Raw genomic sequence first — 15,987 nt, forward strand, 5'->3', positions numbered from 1 at the left:
TAGCGGGCAGAGAGTGGGTATCATCATGGCAGCTGGTTCACAAGGACGCAGTGAGAGTCCAGCGTCTGAATTGAGCACCCCGTTATAGGTGATGCAAGAGCTCTGTGTTTCATAGTCCTCTCCCTCTGTTTTGTTGTGTGTTCAAAGCTGTATCTTAGTGACCAACAAAAGATGAAGGTTTCTCTGGCATATGTGTGTTACCTTTTCCCCCTCCCCTCCCCTTCCCCACCCCACACACAGGCTTTTTAAGTCTTGCTTTATTATTTCTTGGCAAATCCATTGACCTCTCCTTGCCTCTGCTATTATAACAGTGTTTCAGTGATAAAATACTCTTTTTCCTTAGTTACGTTTCTCTGTTAGCCACATTTGGGAAACAAAAGCACTGTGGCAAGAGTATATAGCATGCAGTCGGACTGCTTAGCTTTGATTCCTGCCCCCTCTGCCATGAGCTGTGTCATCTTGGGCAGATAGCTCAACTCTGCTACCTAGAGACTTTGTGAGGATTAAAAATGACATTATTAGATAATAAATTACTAAAAATATGAAAATAATAACACTTATCATTTATTGGGTGCTTACTATTATCCGGTCACCATTCTGAGTGCTTTATAAAGCATACTTGATTTATGATAGACTTACTTTTTCAGAACTGCTTCTATTCTTCAAACTCTTCGCTCATTTAAGACAAGTAATAATATGTGTAATGATAATAATCAAGTTTAAAGTGTTTAATCTTTCCAGCAGACTGAAAAGTTAGATAGAAGTTTTCAGTCACTGTTGTATCAGATTGATTTCTCCTTTCCTGATTCAACATCTCTCTCTTTAGGAACGGGATCTTTTGGGAAACATTAACTGGCTCTGTGCTGATTTCAGATTCTAGATATTAAGGAAATGGGAGTGGCGACAGGAAATGAGAGCCGGCAGCTGGGAAGCAAGTTTGTAACTTGATGTCAGTGAACTGGTCTTTCACTCCTGAAAGACAAAATTACATGTAACTCATTGGAAGAGCAGGTGTCTCACCATTTTGTTTCAGTTTTTCCATTTGCATGATATACAGCTGTTCAGAGCTATATTTTCCACTTGGCAGTTATCTAGTAAGCAGGAGTTTTATTTTTAAAGTGTGATCTGGGTATTCAAAATTTTTAAGTGCCCTCACTGTAACTACTTCACAATCTTGACACATAAGCTGTATGAGTCTGTAAATTATTTAACTTAATGTTAAAGGTTCTTACAGGCAAGCCCATTCTATTTCAGTTTTGCTCTTCGAATTTAGGCATGCTCTTTAATGCAACAGAGTGTACAAGATAGCATACTATCCATCTGATTGGCTAACATTGTTTTAAAGTTTTATTTATTAACTTCAGAAGGAGTCTCACTTCTGATTACTCTTGTGTATTTAAGCCAGTGAAGAAAAAGAAGATAAAACGAGAGGTTAAGATTCTGGAGAACCTTCGTGGTGGAACAAATATCATTAAGCTGATTGACACTGTAAAGGATCCTGTGGTAGGTGCCAAATGGTTGGGGGAGTATACTAGTAGACTGGGGTGTGGATATGGGGGTTGGTTAACACACAGAACCTCAAATAATGATATAGTGGGGATGATGGTGTTTGTCTTAATTACTGACTTGTTTGAAAACCAGAAAAAATTCATGGTGGCCCAGTGATGAAACAGCTACCACCACTGCGATGGAACTTAGAAGTGTACAGGGAAAGCCAGGCGCGGTGGCTCACGCCTGTAATCCCAGCACTTTGGGAGGCCAAGGTGGGCAGATCACAAGGTCAGGAGATTGAGACCATCCTGGTCGATATGGTGAAACCCCGTCTCTACTAAAAATACAAAAATTAGCTGGGTGTGGTGGTGCGCACCTGTAGTCCCAGCTACTTGGGAGGCTGAGGCAGGAGAATTGCTTGAACCCGGGAGGCAGAGGTTGCAGTGAGCCGAGATTGCACCATTGCACTCCAGCCTGGGCAACAAGAGAGAAACTCTGTCTCAAAAACAAAACAAAACAAAACAAAAGCGTACAGAGAAAAATCCCTCTTCTGGGTTTGTACTTCACTATTTTGATTCAGCCCACAAATGTTTGCTGAATATCTCCTTTAAGCCCCTGCCTCTCTCCAGTTTTGAAAGTTCATTACTGTACCTCACTTAAGTAAGCATGACATTTGAAAATCTGGGTTTACACAGGAAATGATGAACAGCTCCACGTGGACACCTGGCATAAAGGCCTGAGCAGGTCCCCACTCTACCGACTCCTTGAAGAAGTCTTGCTCTTTCCCTTAATTCAGCATTTGCCCTTAGAGCTCACATCACATACGTAGATAAACTAAAATATTTTTGTTAATGCTTAAGGTTTAGTCATTTTAGATGTTCTGTTTAACTTTGTTTTCTTTCCCTAGGGAGTAACTTAACCTTAGGTGTTTTTGATTAGCTAAGATTAGAGACACCTCACCTCCCCATTTTTATACCCCCTCCTGTCCCACTGCCGTTCGCCACCTGCTTTACCTCAGGTGTTTCCCTGTTCTCCTCCCATGATAGTTTTGTTAGTTAAAGAAATAGGTTTTTGTATCTGGCTGCTAAAGACATCCTCATAATAATGTAGTAGCTAACATTCATTGAGTGCTTACTGTATGCGGGGCACATTCCCAGTGCCCAACTGTGTCATGTAACTCAGTCCTTACAACAGTTCATTGGGGTGGGTAACATTTATTTTTCACATTGTACCGATGAGAAAACTGTAGTTTGCAGAGGTTAAAAAGTTTACTCAAGATGACACAGTAATCTTGAACTGAAGCATAAGGCAGGTTTTTCCTTCTGGACCCTGAGAAGACTGAGAAGGGAAGGAATGGTTGTACACCAGATTGTAACTAGTTTGGCCTTTAAGATATATCCTGTCCTTTTAGCACAGATCGATTTTATAATGACTAGTTCTAGACTGCCTCATGTTTGAAAATGGGCTGCATTAGAAATGAGTACCCATTGAAAAGTGAGTACCATGTAAAATATGAATTTCAGAATAATTTTTAAAATGTGAGTCAGTATGTGGTACACTGGGAGCATTTTTGTTTTTCTTTTAACAGAACTTAGTGATACATCTTATTTTTGTAATTTTTTTAAGTATGTGTATGTTTTACATGATAAGTACGACCAGTAAATTGAAGTTGACAGAAATCAACAGGGACCTCTTGTCTATTAGAAGATGAGGCTTACTTCACAGCCTGTAGAGAGAGGTGGTAATGTTGATGAAACCCTTACAGCTTCAGGCTGGTGAAGAATTACTTAATCATGGCTGCTACTGGCACTGCTGTTTGGACTCTGAGTTGTCCTCAAACAGAGATGCATGCTGCCCTGTGGCCTGTTTCCTAGGTAACTTTTACATGGTCCTTGAGCAAAAGATTCTAGATGATTTTTTTTTTCCTGTAGTCCCTTAAGTCTCTGCTTTCTCCCAATTTTGAAAGCTTATGACTGCCAATTAGCATGATTTTACTTTATTTAAGGAAATCTGATATTTGAAAATGTAGATTTACACAGGATAATGAACATTTTTGTACTCACTGGATTAGAGATTATAGTGCTTTAAAAATATTGATTATGAGTTTTTAGGAACAGGTCTGCTTGATAAGATGAGACAATCTTTAATGGTCTCTAGCCAAGGCAGTAATAGTATAGTATAGTTTATTGATAATGTCACGGATGGTTATATTTTCCTTTTGGACCCCCAAAAGACCTATGATACATTCCCAAAACCTATGATAATTCTGTCAAGTACAATTATGGCTTCCTAAACTAAGATGAAAATGTGTCGCCCCCTTTTTTTTTTTTTTGTATATAGTTGGCAAACTGGAACAATGCAGGGTGTAAATCCTCATATAACCATTGAAGATTGGTTAAGGCCCTTGGTAGGTTATTCACAGAATAACATTCCTTTTAAAACTTTTTCTTAAGAAATTTTCAATCATTTTCAAAAGTAAATGAATAATAATAATGAACCTTCCTTCACACATGACCCAACTTTAGCAGTTAATCAGCTGTGGCCAACCTTGTTTCATCTATACTCCCACCACTTCCTACCTCCCACTATCCCCAGTTATTTTGAAACTAATTCCAGACATCATAAAATTTCAAGAGAATTCTTTTCTTGACAGGCTGTTGCAGATAAGGGAACCCCTTTGTACCTAAGTGGGATTTGGGAATGGGCCATTTTGGCAGAAGCAGATTATATTGGTTATTTGGGTACTTAAAAAGCATTACTGTTCTCTTTTACAGTCAAAGACACCAGCTTTGGTATTTGAATATATCAATAATACAGATTTTAAGGTGCGTATGCTTTTCTTTCTGGCATGGGGTTAACAGGGTGAGGGGGAGGTGGTAATAAGTACCGTGTACTCCAGAACCCAAGCAGCCAGGGCTGTCATTGGTGAGAGTAGGAAATAACAGATTGGGTTCCTTAAACCGTGAATACAGGATGCAGAAAGTGGTTAGGGTTCTTGCATTGGGTGAAATTACTCATCACCCTTTGCCTTGCCTACTCCAGGAGTAAGTGCTCGGCGGAGTCTAAGCTAATGCCTCATCTGTAACACTCCTGTTTTAGGCAGCATTGCTTTAATTGTATGTTAACTTTGATTTTCGTAGGAGATCTTACTTTGCCGAGAGGAAGGGTTAGACTGATGCAAGGCTCTTGTGAAAAGAAGCAATGCATTGGATTCAGTGCTGTCAAATAATGAATGTGTCTTTGTGCACGTGACGTACAAAGAAATGGATTCAGAAAAACCAGAGTCAGTACTTTAGAAGAGGCCTATCCCGAGTTTTTAACATTTTCTTATAATGTAAATTATTTTGGACGTTGATGTGTTTTACTAAAATCATGATTTTAAACTGGTTTTTCACAAATTTTATTGTTCAAACATTAAAACCTTAGTTTCTATCAAGGTTTTTGGGGTTATGCCTGCTAGACCTGGTGGAAACTCTTTTTTTAGAGCCTGATTTGAAAACCAGTATACAAACAAAATAGTGTTGATTTTCAGGGGCATTTAGAGGACTTGTGGTTGATTGTAACTCTGTCAGTGAATAAGAGACTTACGATTTTGTTGTGACAGGAGCTAGAGACAAAACTTAATCAGCAGTTGAAAGATGTTGGTATCAGGAGGGATGGTTCTGGGTGAAAATAGAGAACCTTATTCTCACACTTAATTTTTCTTAATCACTCTAAAATGACTAAAGGTCAATTAGTGAAAAGTAAGCAAAAGAAGATATTTCGACTTACAAAACAATAAGTAGGAAGTTTTACATGTAGAGCACTTCCCACATGTGATAGATTTTCTTGTTAATGTGACTCCTTACAGGTGAAATCAGCAATGAACTCTAAAATTAAACAGGGTGTAAATTTTTTCATTCAATAGCATAACAGCACTTAGCTGGTAGGGTACTGTGCTGTTATGTATGTGTAGCTGATCCTGTGAATCACCCAGGTTTATCCTGGTATATGTGAGTGGGAATGTGTGTGCATGCCTTAAAAAACCAGACAGACTTTAATGAAACCAAACATTTTCCTAATGTAAAAGTTTAAAGGCTGATCTGAATGGAACTTCATACACACTACAGTTCTCCAAGTTTTAAATGCTTGTGCCTTGTTAATGAGTTTTTACCAATTGTCTAGCTACATGTGTAGAATTTTACCTCTGCATTTTGTATTTCTTAAAGTGCCATCTGCTCTGTTGATTTAACAGCATGTTCAAGATCAGTTAGTGGGAATTCTAATTTCTTAGAGAAATTCTCTCTGGGGTCTTAACCCTCAAAGGGGATGTTTCATGCATTCTCTCATAGCATTCTTTAAAGGGATCATGGGAAATTAATGCTTTTTTGAGGCCTGCATATCTGAAATTATTTTTATTTTGTCCTGCCAATTAATGTACTTGCTAGAGTATAGAATTCTCGGTTATAATTCATAATTTCCTTGATTTTGAAGAGATTGTTCCATTATTACCACTGAAGCCATTCTGGTTTCATCTTATTTTGTTTTTATTTTTTTCCTCTGGAAGCTTTTAGGATTTTCTCATTTCTAGTCTTCTGAAATTTCACAATGGCGTGCCTTCATATGGGTCCCTTTTATCTTTTGTTCTGCATACTTGCTGGGCTTTTTCCTCTGTTTTGGAAAAATATTTTTAATGTTCTTTGATTTTTCTCCCCTTTCTTCTTTGTTCTCACTTTCCAGAACTCATTCAAATGTTAGACTTCACATCTTACAGCTCCATTTTGGTCTCAGAACTTTTTAAAATAGTATCCTGTTCTTTTATGTTTTATGTAATACCTTCTATTTTCTCACCAAGAATATTGTATTTTTCCCCTTCATACTTTTTCCTCTATCTTTCTTTGTGTGTGAGTTTTTGTTATTTGTCTCTGGATGGTTCTTGAATGTCTGCTCATTGCTCTAAAGAGCCATCAGCTGCCCCTGTCTCAAGGATGCAAACTTAGCTGCTGGTATCTTAGCCTCAAGTTGAGAACCATGGTGAGTGTGGCGCAGACTTCACCTAATTCTCCAGTTTTCAATCTGGCATCTTAAACCCATGTTTCTGTTTCCACTGCACTCTGTTTGCTCTTCTAGACCAACATTGGAGGTCCCCAGTCCTGAGCCTTTCTGACGTTGTTCAGTTTGAAGCTGTTTGTTTCTGGCCCCCTTTCACTGTTGGTAGAGACACGTTTTGTAGCTTCACAATGTTGTTTCTCCTATCTTCTTAGTTCTTATGATTTAATCTCCCTGCCCCTTTTACTGATACTTTAGAGGAGTTTCAGGTAGAGCAGAGGTGTTTGATCTGCCATGTTTAACTGGAGGTCCCCTTTGAATGTTCAAGGCATGATATTTTAGTCAACTTAAGAGATCATTAAATATCAGATGGCAGATGTGTATTTTTGAAGAGCAAATCATGGCAGGAAAATTATATTCTTTTCCAGATAGTATGGCAGGCCACAAACAGAGAATTATTTAGTTCAATGTCCTGAGGTCCTTTAGTCTTTTTATTTTGTCCTGTGTCATCTTATTAGGAAAGTTTGTTTTTATTTTTTACCTTTTTCATTTTAGTGTAAAGTCTATTAATAACTGGTTTTAAGGTTATCACCCAGAGAATGTTTGTCCCTGGCTTAATATAAGGGTGAGCTAACAGTGATGCAGCCCACAGCCCATTCTTTTCCGTATTTTATATTAGTGAAATGGATTATAAATTTTGACGTTTGATTTTATTTTATCATAGGATCCTTCTCTAAATTTGGTATCAAGGTTATATGTAATGTAAGATAGATCGAGTAGCTTTTCCTCTTCCTATTCTCTGAAAGTTTATATGAGATAGGTATTATCTGGGTAGATGTCTTTCAAGGGTGGGAGGAAGACTTTGAACTTTCCTTTTTAAAGCATTTTATAGGTTAAAGATTTATCCAGGTTTTCTGTCTCTTGAGTCTATTTGGATAATATGTATTTTATTCACTTTCAATTTGATTGACATAATAATTTTCTTAGAACTTAAAAACTACACTGTTGACTGGTCACCTTAAAAAAAAAAAAATAACTGGCGTATCCGTTGTTATCCTTTCCTTCACATTTTTAAACAGTGTGTGTGCCTTTACTCGTTTTCTTTTTAAATCAGTCTTTCTAGAGATCTCTTATTAATCCTTTAAAAGAACCAGCTTTTTGATTTTATTGCTCAGCTGTTATTTTTGTTAGTTGTTTTCTTTCTGCTCCTATCTTATTTTTCTTCTTTCTTCCTTCAACCTTGTTGGGCTCTCAGTGGTTTTCTTCATCATTTCTTGAGTTGAATTAAACTTGTTTTTGTTTTTCTTGACAATACATGTGCTTAAGTTTGTACAACCCTAAGCATTGTTTTACCTGCATCCATGGTTGTAGAACTGACTTCTGGATAGTTTTCAAACTGGAAATCCAAACTGCAACATTGTGAATTTGCATTTTTCTCCCCAGACCTTTTACTTTGAAAAGTGGAAAGAGTAGCATGATCAGTACCCTTGTACCCTTCACCTAAGATTTACTAGTTGTTACTGTTTTGCCACATGTGCAGTTATTTCTCTCCCTGTCCCCTAACTCACTCACTCTCTCTCTCTCTCTCTCTCTCTCTCTCTCTCTCTCTCTCTCTCTCTCTCCCCTCTTGGGAGACAGAGTCTTGCTCTGTCGCCCAGGCTGCAGTACAGTCACCTGATCTCGGGGGTTCAGTGCAACCTCTGCCTCCCAGGTTCAAGTGATTCATCTGCCTCAGCCTCCCAAGTAGCTGAGCCTACAGGTGTGCACCACCACACCCAGCTAATTTTTTGTATTTTTAGTAGAGATGGGGTTTCACCATGTTGGACAGGCTGGTCTTGAACTCCTTACCTCAGGTGGTCCGCCTACTTTGGCCTCCCAAAGTGCTGGGATTACAGGTGTGAGCCACCACACCCAGCCTCTCCTATCTCTATTTTATCTTTTTGCTGAGTCATTTTAAAGTAAGTTGCAGACATCATTATGATACATCAATTGTAAATACGCTAGCACTGAAGCTAGGCTGTTTTCCTCCGCAAACCACAATACTCTTAGTACACTGAAGAACTTTTATGTTTATACAATAATGCCATCTAAGACAAAGTTCACACTCAGAAGTTTCTAGGTATTGTTTCAGTAGTGTCCTTCATAGCTGTGTGTTTGTGAATGTATGATCCAGGATCCAGTTGAAATTTTAAAAAATTTCTTTGCACTATATTCAGAGAACATGACCTATATGTTAATTATTTGGGATTTGTTGATGGTTGCTTTGTAACTTTAGTACATGATCATTTTTTATACCAAACTTGTTAATTTAGTTCAGAATTATGGTCTACTAATTTTTTTTCTTGTATTTCACCTTCTGGTAGAGGTATTGGTTTGGTCAGTTTCTCCTTAAAATCAAGTTTTTATGCTTCATATATGCCAAAACTGTAATAAAGATATTTTAGAGCAAGACAAAGCTTCAGAATGAATGAGAAAAGCCAGTCTTTTCTGGAATGAATAACTGCAGCAACTTCACATACTTTAAAGCCAGGCATGGTAGCTCACACCTGTAATTCCAGCACTTTGGAGGGGCAGATCACCTGAAGTCAGGAGTTGGAGACCAGCCTGGCTAACATGGAGAAAACATATCTCTACTAAAAATACAAAAAATTAGCCAGGCGTGGTGGCACACACCCGTAAGTCCCAGCTACGGGGGAGGCTGAGGCAGGAGAAGCACTTGAACCTGGGGGACAGAGGTCGCCGTGAGCGGAGATCTCTCCATTTTACTACAGCCTGGGCGACAGAGCAAGACTCTGTCTCAATTAAAAAAGTCTCAAGGGAAGCTAAGGTACTATTTTGAAATACAAAAAAAAAAAAAAGATTTTGATAAGACACTCCAAATGGGCTCCATCCCAAGAAGCTGGTAGAATCACATTGATATGTGCAGAATTTCTCAATTGCTCACGTAGATGTAAATCACCACTTAGTAGATGGTGTGAGGCCTGAGTTCACAGACTAAATACAGTTTCCTTAATTGGAGAAACAAATTGTACTTCTTTGTCATGTGTGTTATTACAGGTTGTTGACATTTTGTTATTTCCTTGTAGGAAAATAAGTGACATTTTCAGGTGATTTGTAATAACTTTGATCTGCTTGATTAAAGATTTATTCTGCTTCCTTAAATTTCTAAAAATGTTGACCTTGGTTTTATTCTGGATCTTGGAGGTTACTTGTAAACAATTCTTAAACTGGTGACTAGTGTAGTAAACACCTTTTTTACTTTGACTTTATAGATCCCACCACTTTTTCTCCTCTCTACACATGACCACAGGGATTTATGGGCATGGACTGCCCAGAGCTATGTGGGAAGCTTTCTTATAAAGTGTGATCTTCCTGAAGGTCATGGTGGGAATGGGGTCTTTGAATCTGTGGCTCACAGTGATAGAGCTGAATCGCACCTAGAGTCTGAACAGCTGTTCATATGCCTACGGTAGCCGTAAGGCCCACATGTGGTCATGCCATTGTGGGTGTCTGTGGTTTTAGACCATGGGGACCCTGATTCTGATGATCAAATTACAGTTTCTGCCATTCTTCTCCTTAGACTTTTTGGAGCTAATTAAAAGGCCCAGGAAATTTCCACCTTTTAAGTCATATATTTTTTGAAAATGTAAGCAAAGCTAACTTCCTGCCAGCATTTTGCAGTGGATTTTTAAATAATGTTCTCCCCATAGCTGGCTAAGGAGAAGGGAGGGAAAATGTGGTTCTTGTGACGTTTCTTTTTCTAATGTGTCATGGACTCTTGATGCTTCTATTTCTTGGAAAATTGCTTCTGTTTTTGTTCCACTGACTATGAACATTGTAAAAACATGTATGCAAGACAGAGCTGACATACGTGGTGTTCTGTGTATGAAGCACCTGCTCTTGTGCTGTGTGAGGACTTTGTATGTGGTTGGAGTTGAGTGTGGGAAGTGGGAGTGGTATTGAGTGGGTTGCTAAGTGGGCCATTGGCATACTTGGGTCGTGGGGGAAGTTTAGAGATCCTTTATCACCAAATTCGATGACTCTGCCGCCAGCCACTGTACTCATTTCTCCCGATCATATGCGTGTGCCATGAAGCACAGGGAATGTTGGCATGGGATTCTTGGGGGTCTGGACAAAGCACACAGCTGAGTGAGGAATCACCTTGAGAACCTGAGGTCACCACCAGTCCCTGTGTGAGGAATGTTAATTCTGTGGACGCTGTGTTCTTATGGTGTCGTGTGCACAGCCATGTTGGAGAGTCAGTGGCATGGAGATCGAGAAGGAAGGTATCATTGTCAGCTCTGTAGAAAGCCAATGGGTTGGGTTTGGCTTTCCAGGCTAAGGTGGAGCAGGGCTACAGGTGAGAGAATGGAGGCAGCAAACATGGGCTTGTTTTGTCAGAGTTAGGGACTCCTGAGGGGTGCAGTGAAGAACAGAGCTACAGAAGTCAGAGGAAGCCAGACTGTGGACCCTGCATAGTCTTGGGTTTTAGGCCCAGGCAGTTAAATGTTACAGATGTAGGTTGGTCTTCTCCTACCCAGAGATCCTGAGAAGTGAGGGTGAAAGGCAGCCAGTCACTAGGGACTTTGTAGTATCTTAGGCCTAAATACTGGTATACAACTGGTGTCTTGAATTAAATTGTTAATGGTTGTAGTAGCTAGAAATACTGTGTTGGCAGTCCAAAGACATTTATTTTTATGGCTTACCCATTTACACAGATACATGGTGTAGGTACCACCTGATGAGGAAAGCCTTCCACAGATAAAAGTCTAATAAAATAGCCCATGCTAATTTTTTGGAAATAAAATGCTCCAACCCTCTAAGGGTTAGAAAATTTGATCTTTTCTCTTTCATAGGGTATTTTTTTGACTTGAAGTTCATAGGGTATTTATTGACTTGAAGTCCAATTTAGCATAGTCTCTGTGAATGATTTCCTTAACTCACAGAGGAGGAGCTGCTTTGACACCCAAAAGATGGCATCTTAAGCCTCTGTCTATACATTCAAGCTGTCAGTGTGCAGCCAAAGTAGAGCTGAGAGAGAACAAAAAACTTGCGTATGTGTTATGTAGCTGAAGCTCTCTTGAGCAGAAGTCGTGGCTTGTTGGTGCTGTTCTGCCTAAATGGGGTTCAGCTGTAGCCAGGGCCAGCTACCCACTCCACAACACTGTGTGCTGGCCTGTGTATTTCATTCCCTGCGCTGCCCTGAGGTTGATGAAAAAAAAAAGTTTCCTAAGCTGAAAGGGGGAATTACCGAAAGGGGGAAACTTCAGAAAGCAAAGACCTGGTATTCTTAGAAAATGTTAAATTTGGTTCTCGGCAAATTTGATGTTTTTATTAAAATTTTTTGAACATTATATTTGGATCAAAAATATAAAATGGTAGTGAAAACTCTTTTACTCCCCTGTATTCCAGCTACATATTCCTCTACACATATATACAGGAAACCAGTTTCTATATCATTTTTGCAGATACAGAAAATGTGGATGTATAGTTTTATTTCCCCCCCATTACACAGATACATTGTATACACTGTTCTGTGTTCTCTGGAGAGATTCCCTACATTGCTTGAGTCTCTCTTCTAATGGAAGAACAAGAGAAGTTTAATAAAGGCGTGTTTCTTAATTTTATGGAAAGTGTGGGGCTTAGATTGATGGGAGAAGAGATTTACTTGGATTTGATCTCGACTATCAAAGATGAGAGTTTCTGACAAGGGTTTATGATGCTTTAAATGAAGCTTGTAGCATTAATGTATTTTTACTCTTGGAAAATTTTTTAAAACTCCCAGTGAGTGCATCTTTGGATTATCAATAATGAAAACTTTCCATTGTTTATGAGTTTGGCTGGTGATTGTTTTTGATACCCTCTTTTTCACTCCTAAGCCATCAGTTGTTGCCTGTGAAATGTTCTTTTTTTCCAGCCTGGAGTTGGTTTCTGGGGAGCGGAGGGTATAGATTTTTTTGTAAGCTCTTGCCATCTGCAAATGCTGTAGCACCTCCTTTTTCCTTGTTTCTTTCGAGAACAGCCTATCTCGCCACTATTTTACCACAGTAGCCCGTGAAGTTCTTCAGAGATCTTCTATCCACTCAGAACCTACTTTTCTAGAGTATACTGTGGTGCTGCAGTGGGGTTAGAGTTCTTTACAGTAAGAATGTGAAGACAGACAACTTAGAGACTTCACATGGTGTAATTGTGGCTAATGATTGTAACTGGCAAAATCACAGAGCATTAAATAGGAAAGATCTGAGCTGACTTAAATGGTTTTTCTCCCTTGGAATTCCTTCCTTTTTTTTTCTTCTATGATTGAAATTAAACCTTCATCTTAGACTTTGCTCCCATTTATTTCAGATCAGGTAGTAAAAAAAGTCATGGGATTCCTTAGTCACTTAAGTATGAAGTAAGCTTAGAGAATGGCCCACACTTGGGATGACAAGACGCAATGAGACTAAATTAACTTTCTGTTTTCTGGAATCTGTTTCAGCAACTCTACCAGATCCTGACAGACTTTGATATCCGATTTTATATGTATGAACTACTTAAAGTAAGTGGCATTCATAAACCGTTAATTTTTTTCAGGCTTGTTCATTAAAAGATAAGTTTTTGAGAGAGCAAAGAGAACTCAAGCAAAATGTTTCTTGACATCCAGAGGATTTAGTGAAGTTTTAAAATCTATATTGAGGATTCCATCGAGGAATCTTCACGTAGAAACTTTCCAGTGGAACTGAGAAAAAAATGGCCAAGTCAAGGGGTAACAAGGACGCTATACCTTAGAACCTCCCATAGCTCTTGTTGGTCCCTGAGTTTTCTCTTTGCTGCTTTATTAATACTTAACTGTGAATATAACAAATCACCCCAAACTTAATGATTTTTTAAAAATGATTATTGTTTCTTATAATTCTGTGAGTTAGCCCGATGATTCTTTAGGTCTCAGTTGACTTGACTGGGGCAAGATGGCTTCACTGACAGTCTAGACCACAGCTCGGGCAGCAGGGATAGCTGAGGTCTCATCTTCCAACCCGTGAAGTTCATGCTGCTTCCCATGGTGGTCCTTCTGGGTTTCCTAGCAGCAGAGAAGGGGAAACCTCAACGTATAGGTACTTTTCAACCCTCTACCTGTGTCATATTTGCTAATACCCTATTGACCAAAGCAAATCACATGACCAAGCCTAGCTTCAAGGGGTGGAAAAACTGACTCCGCTTCTTGATAGAAAAAGCACTGAAGTCATATTATAGAGGTACATGCCTACAGGGGTGGCAGGCATTTACAGCCATCTTTCCTTGCCATGTATCATCATCCCCTTCTTGGACGAGTCTTCCTACCCTTCCCCTGTAGCCCTGGCTTGTTAATGCAGGGAGAAGTGATGGGTAGAATATCTAAGACTTACTAATCCCAAGCACAATGAAATTTTGTAGAATTACTGGTTGCTAGAGGAATGATCACTTTTAGTTTGCCTAAAGATAAACACTTTAAGAATTCTCAATTTGTAAAACAGAATATACCCACGGGTCCTAGATTTTTGTGTTGTGGATCACCAAGAACCTAATGAAAACTATGAACTCCCTCCAAAAATGCATGTCTTAATCTGCAGTCTTGCGAAAAGTTTGAGGGTAGTTGTAGATCTTAAGAACCTCTGAAATGAGATGATTTAAGGTACTGGTGTTACTGAAGAAAATGGCCAAGATGGAGTTTTGATGGGATTGTGAACTAATTACCGAGTTGAATCAAGGCTGGGCTTTAGGGAATGGGAATTTGAAGAACTAGTTCTGTGAAATGAATGTGTTTTTATAAGAACTTGTACGAACCACTTATCATTAGAGAAAGCTAAGGTGGGGGATTGAAGGGTTCACTCTTATGACTAGTTGGTCTTCTGTTTTGTCAGTAAGATCAGAAAGACAGGGAGGTTGAGCTTGATTTATCCCACCTTTCTCCTTATCTTCTCCAGACTAGAATTGAAGCATTGGTGTGGGTGAAATTTACAGTGCAATGTTCCTGTGAACTGTCAGGCTAGCTGGAGGCACCTTTCCTGGAGGTGCTTCCTGAGTAATCCCATGCACTCTCACCCCATGAAAGCTACAATTCAAAGCTCACGGTTGGTTATTTTTAAGTAATGTAGTATTGAAATTTTGTGTTACTAAACCATCAGCCAAACCTAAAGTTGAATAAGCTACCCTACTCTTAGGTCCCATAAAGACATCCAACTAATAATGGAGGTCTTCCCAGGTAGACACGCAGGTGTCGTTCAATGTCTGATGTCCTTTCTGCTTTCTGGAGGTAGCAGCTAGGCAGTAAGGGCATATACTTATTTTTGCTAATGAAACATAGAATCCCAGATGAAACTTGAAAAACGTCTTTCATGCTTAATGGTCAGAAACTGTACCAGATTTTAAAACTGAAGTAATTCCCCAAAGAATTTCAAAGCATGTCAGTAACTCCACAGGGAGTCTGACTAAGAAACTTGGCAAAAGAATTAATTACCTTACTGTATTTGTTCAGCCTTTGCTTTCCTCGCGTATTTTTCACATCCCAAATATTGTGGTCTTGATTATTTTATTCCTTTGGACAAAGAGTAGGCAATATAGCAGAATCAACACTTGGTAAATTTTCTCTTTGAAAATAAAAAATAGGAGTGGAGAAGATTAAATATTTAACTCCTTTGAAAATGTAGAAGCAACTGAGGCTGAGAGCTGCAGTGTGATGACTCAGTGACTCACTGAGGGTTTGTTGTGCTACCTGATCTGATTCAGATTCAGGGAGGTCTGCCCCCAGGACCCCTGGTTTCATAAAGCACTGCCACGAAGTCACTTTGGAAAACAGAGGGAAAAAACTGAAGTAGAATGTAAGTGAAGTAAATAAATCTTAAATGTACAGTCTTTTGGATGTTTGTGTATGTCCAACTCTCACACAGATTTACACAGGATGATGCTATCCAGTATAGTTAGTAGCCACCGCCCATAGGTAGCTATTTCAATTAAGTAAAATTTAAAATTTAGTTCCTGGCTGGACTTGGTGGATCACGCCTGTAAATCCCAGCAGTAAGGGAGGCCAAGGCAGGTGGATTGCTTGAGCTCAGGAGTTCGAGACCAGCCTGGGAAACATGGTGAAGCCCCATCTCTACAAAAAATATGTATGTAAAAATTAGCCAGGTGTGGTGCATGCCTATGGTCCCAGCTACTCAGGAGGTAAGAGGATCCACTTGAGCCTGTGAGGCAGAGGTTGCAGTGAGCTGAGATTGTGCCACTACAGTGTAGCCTGGACGGCAGAGCAAGGCCCTGTCCAAAAAACTAAAATAAAGTAATAAAACTTATTTCCCTCGTCAAACTAGCCACATTTCAGGTCCTCAGTGGCCTCATGTGGCTAGTGGCTGCCATATCACACAGTGCAGGAATAGAATATTTCCATCACTGCAGAAAGTCCTGTTGCACAGGGCTGGTAGAGAATTCTGTACCAGCCTGCAGGGCTCTCTCGTGTTC

General features: G+C 39.4%; 1 protein-coding gene across 2 annotated transcripts in view; it reads left to right on the forward strand.

Annotated features, from left to right (window-relative positions):
* CSNK2A2 (casein kinase 2 alpha 2) overlaps window positions 1–15,987 on the forward strand; it is a 39,232-nt gene that overhangs the window by 10,013 nt on the left and 13,232 nt on the right. For both annotated transcript variants that reach the window (XM_039479046.2, XM_074402254.1), the window contains exons 3-5: window positions 1,402–1,503; window positions 4,266–4,316; window positions 12,998–13,057. In XM_039479046.2, the coding sequence (XP_039334980.1) occupies window positions 1,402–1,503; window positions 4,266–4,316; window positions 12,998–13,057 (213 nt within the window). The remainder of the gene's footprint in view (window positions 1–1,401; window positions 1,504–4,265; window positions 4,317–12,997; window positions 13,058–15,987) is intronic.

This window comes from Saimiri boliviensis, chromosome 1, assembly GCF_048565385.1.
Source record: "Saimiri boliviensis isolate mSaiBol1 chromosome 1, mSaiBol1.pri, whole genome shotgun sequence".
Taxonomy (NCBI): domain Eukaryota; kingdom Metazoa; phylum Chordata; class Mammalia; order Primates; family Cebidae; genus Saimiri; species Saimiri boliviensis.